At 41.3% G+C, this 17,311-nt stretch overlaps 1 protein-coding gene across 1 annotated transcript; it reads left to right on the top strand.

Moving 5' to 3' along the window:
• Positions 1-1,246: 1,246 nt before the first annotated feature.
• On the top strand, positions 1,247-16,857 carry LOC116411721 (proline-rich protein 2-like). Its single transcript, XM_031904543.1, has 2 exons — positions 1,247-1,264; positions 15,454-16,857. The coding sequence occupies exons 1-2, from the start codon at positions 1,247-1,249 to the stop codon at positions 16,855-16,857; spliced, it is 1,422 nt and encodes a 473-aa protein (XP_031760403.1).
• Positions 16,858-17,311: the final 454 nt, after the last annotated feature.

Here is a 17,311-nt window from a genome sequence, read left to right on the forward strand (position 1 = left end):
CAAAGATATAGAAGTGCAAATCTCACCCAATAAGGCTGATGTCGGACGAGGTGTAGGGCGGATATTTTCGGCAAGCGGAAAAACGTTTGCTGAAAATTCCGCCCTACGCCTCCTACATGTGCCTGCACCCGAATGAATGACAAACACTCGGGTGCAGGCACATGTAGAGGAAATACGCATAAAACCGTGAGAGTTTGAAAGTCTCGCGTTTTTATGCGTATTTCGGCTACATGTGCCTGCACCCGAGCGTATTTCATTTTCCGCTTGCCGAAAATATTCGCCCTGTGCCTCGTCTGGCATTAGCCTAAGACCTTTAGGCAGAACATGACCCAGGCATCACCCACAGCATCCTCACGCTAACACTCTCTAACCAATAAAATGCGTGACGATATCATCTTGGAATGATACTGGCCACAGCTTTATTAGTTTTTCAATACAATTCCAAGTACATAACAATTTAGTAAAATACAATATCATAATTTACATCATTTATAACAAAACATATTAAACATTGTAAATATTATTTAACATATAACATCATGTAACATCCATATAACTTGAACCCCTGTCAGTCTGCCCCTCCTTACCTAAAGCACTATCCTCCAGCCGTAAAGCCTCCTAGCCCAGAGGATAGGCCGCCAAACCGTACTTACAAAAGAGACTCCACCTTACCTGGAGCCCCACCCGTAATCCATCTGCAACAATGGCCACCCACCTTAGGGGTTATACCATCCCACCAAGGTAAGCCTCTCTTACCGGCTAGGGATGAGCCTGGGTCATGGTGCCCCTCCTCCTAGCTGGGCTGCTATCCGTGGCTTACTATATCATTGCTCCAGATTCTCCCATGGGTGCTAGCCCCTCAGTTTTGGAAACATTGCTTTACCTCAAAACAAGTTAGAGACACCTTGCACCACTTGGAGAAGTTAAAGATTACAGCACCTATTTAACTGTCCATGTTTTGGATTCCTAGATTAATTCACCAACTCCTAATTGGTTCACTGAAGTGGTTGTCATTTTGACTTCTGATATTTTGACTTTTCATTGACATCGCCTCGGATCATTTTATCAGTCCCTGATTACCAGAAGATTGGCTGTAGGCCACAACATTCAGGTTTCTTGCTCACAATTCAAATAAAAGCAAATAATGCACATGAGGGAGTGGATAAACCTGGAATAGACAAGAAATGAAAGAACATAAAAGAAAGCAAATGTAAGCAAGTTGTTGATGTGCCTTAAAAAAGTGCATATGGCTACTGGGACGAAGGTGAGGAACGTTATACTGGCAAAAACGAGTGCTTATTAAGAACAATCATTCACATTGCACTGCAAAAATTAATAGTCCCTGTGGAATTCTGGAAGAGCATTTACAGATATCTGTGCCATTAATTATTCATGCAGACACTTCCAGTTAATGGGCAAAAAGCATAAATGCACTGGAGCATAAAATGTGTTGAGCAACCTTTTATTAATGCTGAGAAGATATATGGCACCTCAACCAGGTTTAGTAGGGTTACTTGGAACTGTGTTTCCCAAGGTGTGAGGCTTGCTTGTAATTGTAGTAAGGCCCCAGTACGCCCAGTGCTAGTGATGGGCGAAATGTTTTGCCAGGCATGGATTTGCCGCACGTCCAAAAATTGTCGCCGGCATCAAAAAAGAATAGTTGTGGCATCAAAAGAATAGCCGCGGGCGACGAAATAGTAGCCGTGCGACGAAATAATAGCCGCAGGCAATGAAATAATAGCCGCGGGCGACAAAAGAATAGCCGTGCGACAAAATAAAAGCAGCGGGCGACAAAATAATAGCCACGGGCGACAATTTTTTTTGCCACACAACATTTTCGCCATTTCGCGGATCTTTTGAAAGATTCGCTCATCACTACCCAGTGCTTTACATTAAAGCTTCTGACTTGTATGTTGAGTCCAAAAGATTGAATCTAGATAGAATCTAAAAAACATAAATGATATTATTCATTGTATAATGAAAGGGGAACTCCACCCAAACACAACTTTAGCATTTTAAAAGTAAACATAAATTCAAGCAACTTTACGATATATATCAATTAAACAATACGCAGACTCTTCATGATTTTAATGTAATAATATGGTTTGGAACAGTTCCCTAAGCCCCGCCCCCTGTTCCCCTGCTGATCTGGCTGACTACTTTGTGACTCAAATAAAATGTAACAGTAGCCGCCTCCCCTCAGCCTGCCTTCAGCCTGTATCCTCCCAATCCCACAATTCCCTGCACATGTGATGTCAATAAGGAAAGGAAAGGAACATCGCATTGCAATGCATTGGGGGTTATGTAGTTCCTGCATGCTGTCTGTAAGCTGTGGAGAAGCTGTTACACTTTTAGTGTTTTAGTCCCTCCTCCTCTGCCAGGATTTCAAATGATACAAAAAGATAAAATGGTATTTATTCCTACTTTTTGAAGGAGCAGATTACAGTGACAGGTATATTGTTGTGTGGGGCTCTTTATCAAATTTTCGTTTGGAAGCCAGGGTTCCCCTTTAATGAGATTTTCAAAAACTATAGGTTCCAACCAACGTGCCAGGCTTCTCCTGTAGTTTATATTTTAAAACATATATATTGGTGTAAGATGACAAAAAACTGTTTGTGTGACACAAGGAAAGATCACCTTAATACATTTAGATCTCAACAGTATCATAAACCCATTGAGGTTACTGCCCATTCTACAATACCTAGTGATAAGATGGGGACGGTGCGCGGGTTGTCGGCACACTGGGGTGCAAATGGGATGTGGTCGGTTGGGTTTGCCTAGTGTGCAGTTAATGTGGTTCAAGCATATTTGGTGGCATCTTGCTCAATTTTGATGGCAATACAGAGTCATTTTCAAGTGGTGCATTAGAAAACTATCATGGAGGGCAAGGAATTGTACCATCATAAATCATACATTGATAGAGTATGGGAATGTTTCAGCATCAGAGTAAGAATAAGAGTTTTGGCATTAAAGTTAGAAGAAGCAAACATGTTATTATCAGTTCAAATGTCATAGAATATCTATATCATCAGCTAGAGCAGCAGAGAGTCTTTCTACATATATAGAGTTTATATTCTCAAGATGCCCTGCGTGGGTAGACTGGAAAGTAGCAGCAGGGTATCCCTATTCCTAACCATAGAGATTAACTCTGCGTTGATTTGTCTTACTACAAAAAAGTTGCATTTTTTGCAAGAAGAAAAAATCAATTTACAATAGAAAAAAAAACCAAATACAATCCTGAGTGGTTATTTTCATGAGTTATTATACTTCTAAATAGCGATGCTTCTGCACCCGTGAACTGTTAAATTATACTACAATCACTACAATAAAAGCATCACTTTGAAAAAGAGAAGCAATGTATTATACTTAAAAAGGAGGACACTGATTGGCTATTTTAGCGTAAATAATTTTATAAATGTCAATTATATCATGAAGGAGCCATTGAAGAGTCATTTTGTTGCGAAGTAGGTTCGAGTAGGTGCAGCTGATTGTGAACAATCCATTAGTACATTCCAAGATTCATGTGGGTAACGGGAGAGCTTTTCCTATTGTTTATGCCTATGGAGCGTGCAGTATCACTATGTACATTAACTGGATTAATGTGTTAAACAGAGCTAAGAAGTAGAACATATTGATGACCAGCATAATAAGGGCAATGGCACAAACGAAGATCTCAAACTGTTTAGCCATCAACCTTAATTTATTAAAGTCATACAGACCTACATGTTTTGGACTTCATTGGGTCCTTCCTAAAATCATGAAAAGGCCTTATGATTTCAAGCTTACAAACTCAGAAAACAAGGGAGTTATTTTTGAATTCCTGACTTGGGGGCAAGTTTTGGTTGAATAAAAACAAGATTTCCTACCAAATAAAGCCCCCTGTAAGCTGATAGGGTGCATAAAGGCCCCTAATAGCCAATCTTAGCTCTTATTTGGCTCCTCCATGAATCTTAATGGTGCTTGTGTTGCTCCCCAAGTCTTTTTACATTTAACTGTGGCTCACAAGAAGGAAAGGTTGGGGACCCCTGCTCTAGAACAAGGGAGACTTCATTATAAAAATGGGAATTGTTGATATCTCAGTATTTAGATTCCCTAAATGTAAATGCGCTTTTCCTGGCCTTGGTTTAAATGTTGACCGAACGCCTGACAAGCTTGAGGAGATATTTGCATGTATGATTGATGAAATACAATTTCTGGTGACTGATCCAGGATGCTTTCTCATTGCACTCTCCCAAGCCCCAGGGGATTATGTGTCCTCTCTAAACAGTTCTGAAATGATACCTTCTCAGTAGATTATTGATGTCTCAACATGGACTCGCATGAGTGGGTTTCTTATGTACAGTATCTGACAAGTTGCACTGATCTGCCCAACAGTCTTTAGACAGCATTAAGCAGCCCCCTACTTCCAACTAAGGGGCCTGAAACTGACAGCGAACAGCTACTGGTGTTAGTTTTGAACCCTTTATTCAGCTATTGGATGCACTCTTTGAGGTTGCCCTTTGCTATCGTCAAGGCCTGATTAGTAAATCTGTGATAATAAATCACAGGACCATCCCTAGAGCCCAACCATTGTAGTAATATGTCACAGGAAACCACCTGTAGTAAGATATCACAGGAAACCACCTGTAGTAATATGTCACAGGAAACCACCTGTAGTAATATGTCACAGGAAACCACCTGTAGTAATATGTCACAGGAAACCACCTGTAGTAAGATATCACAGGAAACCACCTGTAGTAATATGTCACAGGAAACCACCTGTAGTAATATGTCACAGGAAACCACCTGTAGTAATATGTCACAGGAAACCACCTGTAGTAATATGTCACAGGAAACCACCTGTAGTAATATGTCACAGGAAACCACCTGTAGTAATATGTCACAGGAAACCACCTGAAGTAATATGTCACAGGAAACCACCTGTAGTAATATGTCACAGGAAACCACCTGTAGTAATATGTCACAGGAAACCACCTGTAGTAATATGTCACAGGAAACCACCTGTAGTAAGATATCACAGGAAACCACCTGTAGTAATATGTCACAGGAAACCACCTGTAGTAATATGTCACAGGAAACCACCTGTAGTAATATGTCACAGGAAACCACCTGTAGTAAGATATCACAGGAAACCACCTGTAGTAATATGTCACAGGAAACCACCTGTAGTAATATGTCACAGGAAACCACCTGTAGTAATATGTCACAGGAAACCACCTGTAGTAATATGTCACAGGAAACCACCTGTAGTAATATGTCACAGGAAACCACCTGTAGTAATATGTCACAGGAAACCACCTGAAGTAATATGTCACAGGAAACCACCTGTAGTAATATGTCACAGGAAACCACCTGTAGTAATATGTCACAGGAAACCACCTGTAGTAATATGTCACAGGAAACCACCTGTAGTAATATGTCACAGGAAACCACCTGAAGTAATATGTCACAGGAAACCACCTGTAGTAATATGTCACAGGAAACCACCTGTAGTAATATGTCACAGGAAACCACCTGTAGTAATATGTCACAGGAAACCACCTGTAGTAATATGTCACAGGAAACCACCTGTAGTAATATGTCACAGGAAACCACCTGTAGTAATATGTCACAGGAAACCACCTGGAGGGTCTTTTGCATTTCAAAGTGGAACTGTTTGTACAGTTGTTTATGGGGAGACAGCTCCTTTGAAGGCTAAAGCTGGCCATACACACCGATAATATCGTATGAAACCTTGTTTCGTACGATATTCGGTGCGTGTATAGCAAGTCGGCGAGTCGACCAATATCGCAGGAGGCTGCTGATATCGGTCGACTTGCCGATCGGGCAGGTTAAAAGATTTTGATCGGGCAACATAGCAAAATCTGCCTTCAGGGCTGAATTGGCAGAAGGAGGTAGAAATCCTATTGTTTCTACCTCCTTATCTGCCGTTTCAGCCCTGAACGTTAGTGGCGAATTGATGGTCGCACGAAAGATCAAAAATCGCCACGTGTGTGGCCACCTTAATTCCTAATAAATCTGAATAAAATCACTTCATCTCTGGAACTGTATTATTATTAAATATTGGAATATCTAGTATATTTATAATAATATACTACATCTATATATATATATCTACATTATACAACAACCATCAGATCAGCTCATCAGGGCACAGACTAGGGGTAGGCAGAATAGGCACCTGTCTAGGGCACAATGATGGGGGGGGGTGCCAAACAGGTACCTCTCCTGCCTACCCCTAGTCTGTGCCCCCTTGTCATTGCCCCGGCAGGAGCATTGACCTCCCCACCAGAGTCGGCATTGGACATGTGTGCGCACACACGCGTGGGGGGAATCATGGGTTGCCAATCAGCTTGGCCCACCCCCGCAGCTCATCTGGCAATCGTCTCATAAAGGACCAGCCATAGTTGAAACATCAGGCCCATAGATGTATTAGAAACACAAATACTATTATAAAGATGCAAAGCTACCATGTTTTTTTATTTTCACCTTTAGCAACAGCTGCCCATAAATACAATGCCCTTGGCTAAACCGATAGAAGGCAGGGCCCACTCAGTGCCTGTACATGTGCATCCGCCGGTGAGAAAAAACCCATTTGTGAAGACATATTGGCCTATAAAATGTTAAGGAGCATAGAGAAGCCGCTTCGCTACGGCATATTGATTTCTGAAAGTAAAACTTTATAAAGCCATAAAGAGAAAACTGGTATTGCAGCTAATGAATGTGATTACAATTACAGCCGTTAAAAAGGTCAGTGAAGACATTGGCCCTTAGTGCGCACTAGTGGGATTCACTATGAACAAAAGCAACTTTTCTGTTTAATTCTAATGTTTCCGTGTCTACTGCATTGATTTTTCTTACCTATGTGATTATTACAGGGGACCTGTCACTCCAAGAAATAATTCCCAATCCTTTTCTATTATGCTAGTCAGGCAAAATAAACTTTACTTACACTATATTAGTTATTTACATTTTGTTCCCTTCAGTGTTGGAATTCACAATAACAGGCGCCATTTTGTGGGCTCTATTATAAAGGCAAGTTTTGTATCATCCCAGCGCCAGAATGCGGGACCTGATACCCATGCACAGGCTACACCATTATAGGGAATGAGGAGTGCTGTGATATCTAGGAACTGCAGAATGGAAAGTGAAAGTAATTGACTGCCCTGCCTTTGTGCCTTTTGAGGCATAGAGGCGGGGCAGGCAATATATGATTGACAGCTTACATTTTTAAATGCATTAATAACAGTCATGGATGTTTTAATAAAAAAAAAAGAATTTGGGTTTCATTATTAATTTGCAAAGGGATTTTATTATACAGATTTCTGTGTGTGGGTGACAGGCCCCCATTCAAAACCCCTTTTAGGCATCCAATGTGCCCAAATATTATTTATATTCAGTATCTAATATCCAGTTATTGGACCCAGATGTTGAAATATATGCCCCCTTATGTAATAAAAGGCATTAAGTGCTAATTGGTTGCTATGGGTTACTACTCCTAGGCAAACTTAAGTGTCTTTTATTGCATAAACACCATTAGAGCCTAAGGACTGCCAGGGTCAGTGACACCCATTTGAAAGCTGGAAAGATGTAATAATGGACTTATGAAGACCAACTGCAAAGTTTTTAGGAAAAGAACATTTTATAACATACTCTCCCTTTCAATGTAAAATTGCTCGGAATACTTGTCTAGTCACTATGAAAATTTGCAACAGTTATTTTTCTTAGTTTTCAAACTGCTGATTAGTGATGGGCAAAATATTTCGCCAGGCATGGATTCGCTGCGAATTTCTGCGTTTCGCCATTGGCGCATTGTTTTGCGAAACGGATGGAAAATTCGCCGCACGTCAAAAAATTGTTGCGGCCGTAAAAAAAAGAATAGTCGCTGGCGTCAAAATAATAGCCGCAGGCGACGAAACAATAGCCGTGCGACAAAACAATAGCCGCGTGACAAAACAATAGCCGCGGGCGACGAAACAATAGCCACGTGACAAAACAATAGCCACGGGCGATGAAACAATAGCCGCGTGACAAAACAATAGCCGCGGGCGACGAAACAATAGCCACGTGACAAAATAATAGCCGCGGGCGACAAAAGAATAGTCGCGCGACAAAATAATAGCCGCGGGCGACAAATTTTTTTTGTCGCACAACATTTTCGCCGTTTCGCGAATTTTTCGCCGTTTCGCGAATTTTTCGCCGTTTCGCGGATCTTTTGAAAGATTCGCAAATTTTTCGGCGAAGCGAAACGGAACAGATTCGCTCATCACTACTGCTGATATAATGAATTGAAAGCAGCATCACCTGTTGGTCATTTAATCTGATTAGCGACAGTCAGCAGAAAATTAATTTCTTGAGAAAAGAAGCCTCTTTTGACACTATGCTGCTTAGAATTGGCCAGGGATACTGCTCATTAACTTTATTTTGTAAGCAGAGTAATATCACAAGACATTGCTTTTCTCATGAAGTTAATTTTCAGCCAGGTGTAGCCAGTCAGCTAAATGACCAGAGGGAGGTGCTGTTGTTTAAAATTCATTATATAAGTAATTAAAAAACTGCTAATATCTTTAAGACTAGAAATCAAGGGCTTACTTTTCCTTGAAAGGGAACTTATGAACACAGCAGTGGCGTGCTTTACAGTATAGGGAAAGGATAGTGAATTAGAGACAGGAGTCTGAATGAAATAAAAGAATATTTCCTCTACACAATGGCTTCCAGTTAAGACATAGAATAAACGGCAGAAACAGCAAGAGTAAGAAACAGAAAAGGAAGCTTAAATCTGCAAAGCAAAATCCGTTACTATAGATACAGAGGCCATTATAGGATCAGCCAAACAGATCTACAACAGAGCTGCAAAAAATTAAGCAGAATGTGGCACCGGAATTGAATTGAGACGTTTGGATAATGAAGCGCAACGTGTTTATATAGAGATGGGAACAGGGACAGGAAGCACTGAGCATCCCGCAATATACTAATGTATATATATGAGGTCACAAGTGCAATTTCAAACACAATCGCCATGTTTTTTCCCTACAGAGGGGCATTTTTTCCCAGAATTCCAGCATCATTGAGGTTGCAAGGGGTCGATGAGATTGGCACAACGCGACAAAATTACCCCAACTGCACTCGTATTTTATTGCCAATAGTGATGAGCAAGTTTTTTCACCAGGCATGGATTCGCAACGAATTTCTGCATTTCGCCATTGGCGAATTGTTTCGCAAAACTTCAGTGAAAATTTGGCCTGGTAAAATTTGTTGCGCAGGATTTTTTGTTTTGTCGCATGTCAAATTTGGCGTGGCAAAAAAAAGGGTGCAGGTGCTTCAAATTGGGCCCAGTCGTGTCAAAAAAGGCGCGGTTGCATCAAAATTGTGCGACAAATGCGGTTTGCAAATTTTTCTCCGTTTCGCAAATTTTCTTGCCATTTCACGAATTTTATGGCGAAGCAAAACGGGACAGATTCGCTCATCACTAATTGCCAATCGGAGCTAATTGTGGAGAAGTCCATCTGCCATCATTTTCAGTGTTTGACATGCAAGTTACAGAGTTACAGAAGTTCTTCTGCGCCTATTGATGGTGAGCATGAAGGGAAACCCAGAGATATACGTCCTGGTCGGGCATTAGCAATAGCTCCAGGGTTTCCTTGTGTCAATAGGCTGTGGGGAAATTGTGGGACTGCAACTGCACTTGTGGACCTATAAGAGCCCTATGGTGTCTTAGCAACAAGAAAACTAGATATAACATGATAAATGAACATCTATGCTCACAAGGTGCCCAGTGCGTATAAAATAAATAGCTTCTGTAGGGACCCATAGGGTTAACAGCCTCTATGAGTTTAATCCTCATACATCCTAGTTCTTATGTTACAGACTGAAGGCTGTGTTGCTATTTGCTTCTTAGCATATTTTGATTATATGCCCCTAGGTTTGGTGACCACAACCTGCACGCTGTAATATAGTGTTGAGCAGGGGTGGGACCTTCCTTCTTGACCTTTATAGGTGATCTGGGTGGATGTGTTCCAGGGAGCCTGGGATCAACAAGGCCCAGTAAGTGTTCTGCCCTAGAGGGACCCCCTGAATGAGGTTTAGCCAGTGTACAGGAATAGTAACTGTCATAGCACATTCTAGAAAAGTAAGCTAGTGCAGGACTAGTTAGTAAGAGCAGCCTGTGCGCCACCAAGGAGGGATAGAAGAAAATTACCCTCCCCAGGCTCTACTTGCATAAGTAAAGGGGCCATATTATCAAAAAAGGGATTCAGGTAGTGATGGGTGAATTTTTTGGACAGGCATGGATTCACAGCGAATTTCAGCATTTCGCCATTGGCTGGATTTTTTTTGTTGTGCGGCAAATTGGGCGCGGTCGCATCAAAAAAGGTGTGGTCACGTCAAAAAAGTGCGGCGACAAAAAAAAATAGACGCAGGTGACAAAAAACGCGCAACAACTTCTTTTCAGAAATTTTTCGCTGTTTTGCGAATTTTATTGCGGCTTTGCGAATTTTATGGCTAAGCGAAACGGGACATATTCACTCGTCACTAGATTCAGGCATTGTCTTCTCCCTTATCCAGTTCTACTGTGGGGGATCCGGATATTGTATTACCCCTGTTGATTTTGCCTGTTTTGCAAAGAACCTCCAGAATCCTAATTTTTGTACAATGCCTTCTCAGCATTCTCTTCCAACTAGCCAAGGCTCATTCTGAGGAAAGAGAATCCAGTGTAACCTGTGCTCTCACCAACCTAGCTGGACATAGTCTGTTGAGGCCAAATTGTCATGCAGGGTCTTGAAATTATGGGATATATGGGCTGTATGGCAAGGAGTGGTGCACGGTTTAAATAGAGCTAGCACTGCAGGCAGTTACACTGTGAATTGGCCCTTAATGCTAAACCCAGCCAGACACATAGTTGCATATTTGGTGCCATTATGACAGCATATTAGGCTCAGCCCAGCTGCAGTTTTTAATCAGCAAAGATGCTCGTTGCTAAGCCTGATTAATGTGACTGTAGCTCCTTTGGTGGTTGAAGTCTGTTGCTGGCAGATGTTGTGCTGCATTTAGCACAAAATTCCATTTGCAGCACAGAACAAATGTACAGAAGCCATCCATATGCTGAGCTATAGGTCTGCCTTGAATCCTGCGCCTTTGGGCACCCATGGGACTTCTGTCATAGGTCCGTGTCTAGTTAAATATGCATGCTAATATGCAGTACATTTGTATTTATCCTCCAGCAAAACAAAACGTGGTGTTCTTATCTGGCTCATATTTGTGTTAGAGCGCTAGAGAAGATGGAAGAGGAAAAGATCATTATAGTTAATGATAACGATTATCCCAGGAATTTGGGGTAATATGGGGATAAGTACACATTTTGGGGTTTATGGTAGTTTCTGTAAGCCACTATTGCAGCATTTCCCATTTGCTATAAGGGCAAAGATAGGTTCTGTGCTTTTTCATCCTTGGGAAATCTCTTCTCTTGATCAATTGGATTGCCAATCCAGGCTAACGCTATGAAAATGCATTATCTTGCATATTTTACATGCCCTGAAAGGAAAACATTTTACATTTTTTTCCTTATCACCTACCCGTTAGCATCACAAATGCCAATGCTGTGGGCTTTTATACCTCCATATTTTGCATAAATCTGGGTTATGTTTTCCCCTTTGGTTATGTACTGATATGGGGAAAGAAACAAGATCACATTCAGATAGAACAATGAACATTAAACCAAATTATTTATAGAAAATTCCAAGAATTTTGAAGGTAAAATCTATTATTAAAGTGGGTTTACTTAACCCTGCATGAGCATTGCGTCTTTCATCTGCCCAGTGTTGGCACCATATGCGTTCCTGTCTCTTTCCATATAATCATTTACAAAAGCAATGCATGAGCTTGTATATTAAAGGCCAACCAAGAGTGAGAATATAAGACATCTAAGAAAGAAGGAAGGAAAGATGGAAAGAAAGAGATTATAAAATATGAATGGGATAAAGAAAGAAAGAAAGAAAGAAAAGAAAGAAATTCTACAATATGAATGGGAAAGAATGAAAGAAAGTCTGTAATATGAATGGGATCAAGAAGTAGAGAAAGAAAGTAAAGAAAAGAAAGAAAAGAAGATGGAAGGAAGTAAAGAAAGGGATTATACAATATGAATGTGAGAAAGAAAGAAAGAAAGAAAGAAAGAAAGAAAGAAAGAAAGAAAGAAAGAAAGAAAGAAAGAAAGAAAGAAAGAAAGAAAGAAAGAAAGAAATTCTACAATATGAATGGGATCACAAAGGAGAGAAAGGAAAGAAAGAAAGAAAATTCTGTAATATGAATGGGATCAAGAAGAAAGAAAGAAAGAAAGAAATTCTACAATATGAATGGGATCAAGAAGGAGTGAAAGAAATGAAAGAAAGGAAAGAAAAAAATTCTATGATATGAATGGGATCAAGAAGTAGAGAAAGAAAGTAAAGAAAAGAAAGAAAAGAAGATGGAAGGAAGTAAAGAAAGGGATTATACAATATGAATGTGAGAAAGAAAGAAAGAAATTCTACAATATGAATGGGATCACGAAGAAGAGAAAGGAAAGAAAGAAAGAAAGAAAGACAATTCTGTAATATGAAAGGGATCAAGAAGAAAGAAAGGAAAGAAAGAAAGAAAAGAAAGAAAGAAAGAAAAAAAAGAAAGAAAAGAAAGAAAGAAAAGAAAGAAAGAAAAAGAAAGAAAGAAATTCTACAATATGAATGGGATCAAGAAGGAGTGAAAGAAATGAAATAAAGAAAATGGCACACATGGGGAAAATAAACACATAACTTATTATTAATCTTTATTGCAGCGCCACAGTGATTGTTAGAGTAAAGTGGGCAGCAGTTTGCCCAAAGCAAAGAGCCGTAATGGGCAGGCATCAGTTATTTCTATTGATCCCCGGCAGAGCCAGTATAATAAAGCCTGAGTATGAGGGAGCGAAGTGTTTCCAGGAATAAATACATGTTGTTCTGGATATTTACAATTCCAAGTTTTCTAGGTAATGGGTCAATTATAACGGACGACATGTCTTGGGGTCACATGCTGCTAACATGGTGCCCACAAACATCTGCTGCTGGGTCACATCTGGTCTCAAATAGCAACTCTGATATAATTGATAAACAGTACATTACACTGAATTACATTAACTAATATCATCTGTTTTAAACCCATATTTTAAATGATATACAGTAGGTAAATGGATCTCATGCGAAGACCTTGGGGCAAGTTACTCCAGCGTTTAGGCACACAGTCTGTCCTCTGTCTCTACTCCTCATTTCTAATTTGGGCAGAGGACATATTCACTCGTCACTAATCTGCACTGAATGCAACTATCTGGAAGTGTGCAGTACAGGTATCGGACCCCTTATCCGGAAACCCATTATCCAGAAAGTTCCGATTTACGGAAAGGTCATCTCCAATAGACTCCATTGTAATCAAATAATTGTTTCTTTAATCAAATAATTCTCTACAGTACCTTGTACTTGATCCCAACTAAGATATAATTACCCCTTATTGGGGGCAGAACAGCCCTATTGGGTTTATTTAATGGTTAAATGATTCCCTTTTCTCTGTAATAATAAAACAGTACCTGTACTTGATCCCAACTAAGATATAATTACCCCTTATTGGGGGCAGAACAGCCCTATTGGGTTTATTTAATGGTTAAATGATTCCCTTTTCTCTGTAATAATAAAACAGTACCTGTACTTGATCCCAACTAAGATATAATTACCCCTTATTGGGGGCAGAACAGCCCTATTGGGTTTATTTAATGGTTAAATGATTCCCTTTTCTCTGTAATAATAAAACAGTACCTGTACTTGATCCCAACTAAGATATAATTACCCCTTATTGGGGCAGAACAATCCTATTGGATTTAATTACTGTTTAAATAATTTTTTTAGTTGACTTAAGGTAGGAAATCCAAATTACGGAAAGACCCTTTATCCGGAAACTCACAGCGGGGAAAAGCGCAAGTTAATTTTTTTCAAATAATCAAGTTACTCGTCACTATCCCTTTTGCATCAGGCTGTCTCTCTACAGGCTTTGTGTCGGAGTCTGTACTTTTGAAAGACGGTCAATCAAAATCTGCCTCCAATATTAAAGGAAAACTAAACACCTAGAATAAATACCTAACCAACAGATAGTTTATATTATGGGACCTACTAAAGAATCTCTCCAACATGGAATATATATATCAGTAAATATTGCCCTTTTACATCCTTTCCCTTGAGCCGCCAGTTAGTGATGGGTTGTGTGCTCCCTCAGAGATCAGCTGACAGGAAATAATGCAGCTCTAACTGTAACAGGAAGTAGTGTGGGAGCAAAAGGCAGAACTCTGTCCATTCATTGGCTGATGGGGCCTAGCATGTATGTGTGCCTTGGCTTGTTTGTGCGCACTGTGAATCCTATGATCCCAGGGGGCGGCCCTTAATTCTTAAAATGGCAGTTTTCTATTTAGGATTACCCAATGGCACATACTACTAAAAAAGTGTAGTTTTATGAAAATGGTTTATTTAGATGAAACAGGGTTTTACATATGAGCTGTTTATGCAATATATTTTGATAGAGACCTACATTTGTTTGGGGGTATAGTTTCCCTTTAACCATTCTGCAGGTATTGCTGTTGATTTCATGTTCCAACATGCCCCCTATGTTAGAGAATCCCTAGCCGCACTCCCATCGAGTGAATAACTGTTCAAGTAAACAGCATTTTAATGTGGGTGAAGCAATCCCTTTATAGCCGGGCTCCGCTCAGCCGCGCAATATTTGCGTTACTGACAGGTTTCGTCTTTTCAAGTACTAATTTCAAATGTCAGAACGCGCATCTCTAATGAACATTGATTTGTGCGCGCAGCTCGGCGGGATAATGCCATGCTAATATTTCTCTTATATGAATCTGGATTAATATTCATTTTTCTGTTTTCTGTAGAAAGATTTGCATTTTTACAGATTTCACTAAATTAAACCAGATTTTTATTTGGGTCAGTGAAATAAACGTGAGCTATAGGGGGGAATGTATATACAGCCACCTACCTACAGCTGCCACCCTGGGCCCAGGCCCTCAGCTGCCTACATACAGATACTGCCCCGAGACAGAGACAAGTTCTACACTGCAGTGTACCCTGCTCCATTGACTTCAACATGGGAAAACCCGGTAATTAATTGTGTCAAACAAGGTACACAAAAAAAATGCAAAAAACCCAAATGTTTTGTTTTGTTGCACAAATGAAAGAGTAAAAGAAAAAAAAAAAACCTCTAGAACCACAAAGCAAAGAAACATTAGACAGCTTTTAGATGGCAAATTTTTACTTTCTGATTTGTCACAGTTTTGAAAAAAATGAAAAAAAAATTTTTTTTATCCCGCAAAATATTTTTGTGCAACAAATACAAATCATAAAAAAACACATTAGTATATGGGCTTCATAAAAGGGGCTGCAAGCTTTCCCCATTCCCAAGGCGCCTCAGCCTTCCTCCATTCCCAAGGGACCTCAGCCTTCCTCCATTCCCAAGGGACCTCAGCCTTCCTCCATTCCCAAGGGACCTCAGCCTTCCTCCATTCCCAAGGGACCTCATACTTCCTCCATTCCCAAGGGACCTCAGCCTTCCTCCATTCCCAAGGGACCTCAGCCTTCCTCCATTCCCAAGGGGCCTCATACTTCCTCCATTCCCAAGGGACCTCAGCCTTCCTCCATTCCCAAGGGGCCTCAGCCTTCCTCCATTCCCAAGGGACCTCAGCCTTCCTCCATTCCCAAGGGACCTCAGCCTTCCTCCATTCTCAAGGGGCCTCAAACTTCCTCCATTCCCAAGGGACCTCAGCCTTCCTCCATTCCCAAGGGGCCTCATACTTCCTCCATTCCCAAGGGACCTCAGCCTTCCTCCATTCCCAAGGGACCCCAGCCTTCCTCCATTCCCAAGGGGCCTCATCCTTCCTTCATTCCCAAGGGGCCTCATCCTTCTTCCATTCCCAAGGGGCCTCATCCTTCCTCCATTCCCAAGGGGCCTCATCCTTCCTCCATTCCCAAGGGGCCTCATCCTTCTTCTGTTCCCAAGGGGCCTCAGCCTGGTTCCATTTCCAAGGGGTCTCAGCCTTCTTCCATTCCCAAGGGGCCTCAGCCTGGTTCCATTTCCAAGGGGCCTCATCCTTCCTCCATTCCCAAGGGGCCTCAGCCTTCCTCCATTCCCAAGGGACCTCAGCCTTCCTTCATTCCCAAGGGGCCTCATCCTTCCTCCATTCCCAAGGGGCCTCATCCTTCCTCCATTCCCAAGGGGCCTCATCCTTCTTCTGTTCCCAAGGGGCCTCAGCCTGGTTCCATTTCCAAGGGGCCTCAGCCTTCTTCCATTCCCAAGGGGCCTCATACTTCTTCTATTCCCAAGGGGCCTCAGCCTGGTTCCATTTCCAAGGGGCCTCAGCCTGGTTCCATTTCCAAGGGGCCTCAGCCTTCTTCTATTCCCAAGGGGCCTCAGCCTGGTTCCATTCCCAAGGGGCCTCAGCCTGGTTCCATTTCCAAGGGGCCTCAGCCTTCCTCGATTCCCAAGGGGCCTAAGACTTCCTCCATTCCCAAAGGGGCCTCATACTTCTTCTATTCCCAAGGGGCCTCAGCCTTCTTCTATTCCCAAGGGGCCTCAGCCTGGTTCCATTCCCAAGGGGCCTCAGCCTGGTTCCATTTCCAAGGGGCCTCATACTTCTTCTATTCCGAAGAGGCCTCAGCCTGGTTCCATTTCGAAGGGGCCTCAGCCTTCTTCCATTACCAAAAGGCCTCCTTCCTCTATTCCCAAGGGCCCGCATCCTTCCTCCATTCCCAAGGGCCCCCAGCCTCCCTCCATTCTCAAGGGCATTCTTTTACTTCAGCCCTGGTGTGATCTTCTGCTTCTGTTGCAGTCATGCATTGCCTGATCACAAGCTTTATGTGGTGAGCCCCATGTGTGTAATTGGGCAATCAGTTCATATTGACTTTTCCTGGTTCTTTATTTAAGCCAACACCACGTTTGTGATTCACATATAGATTTTAAACAGAGCTAATATTCATTATTAATTCAGATGTAAGACCTAATTACATTGCGGGCTATAATTTATTAACATGCATTGCCTTTACACAGTACATACTGTACATTTACTGAAGATCACATTGTAGCAAATGGGTTTCTATGCAATGTAAATGAGTGCATTACATACGCTCTGGCAATCTACCGAGGCTTCTTTATTATTTAAATATATACAATATAAATGATTGATCCAATTTATTGTGCAACAGATTTCCAATATCATTTCAAACAGAGCCCTAATTGTACAGACCTCGCCTTGACCTTAACTGCT

This window comes from Xenopus tropicalis, chromosome 1 (assembly GCF_000004195.4).
Source record: "Xenopus tropicalis strain Nigerian chromosome 1, UCB_Xtro_10.0, whole genome shotgun sequence".
NCBI classification, from domain to species: Eukaryota; Metazoa; Chordata; class Amphibia; order Anura; family Pipidae; genus Xenopus; species Xenopus tropicalis.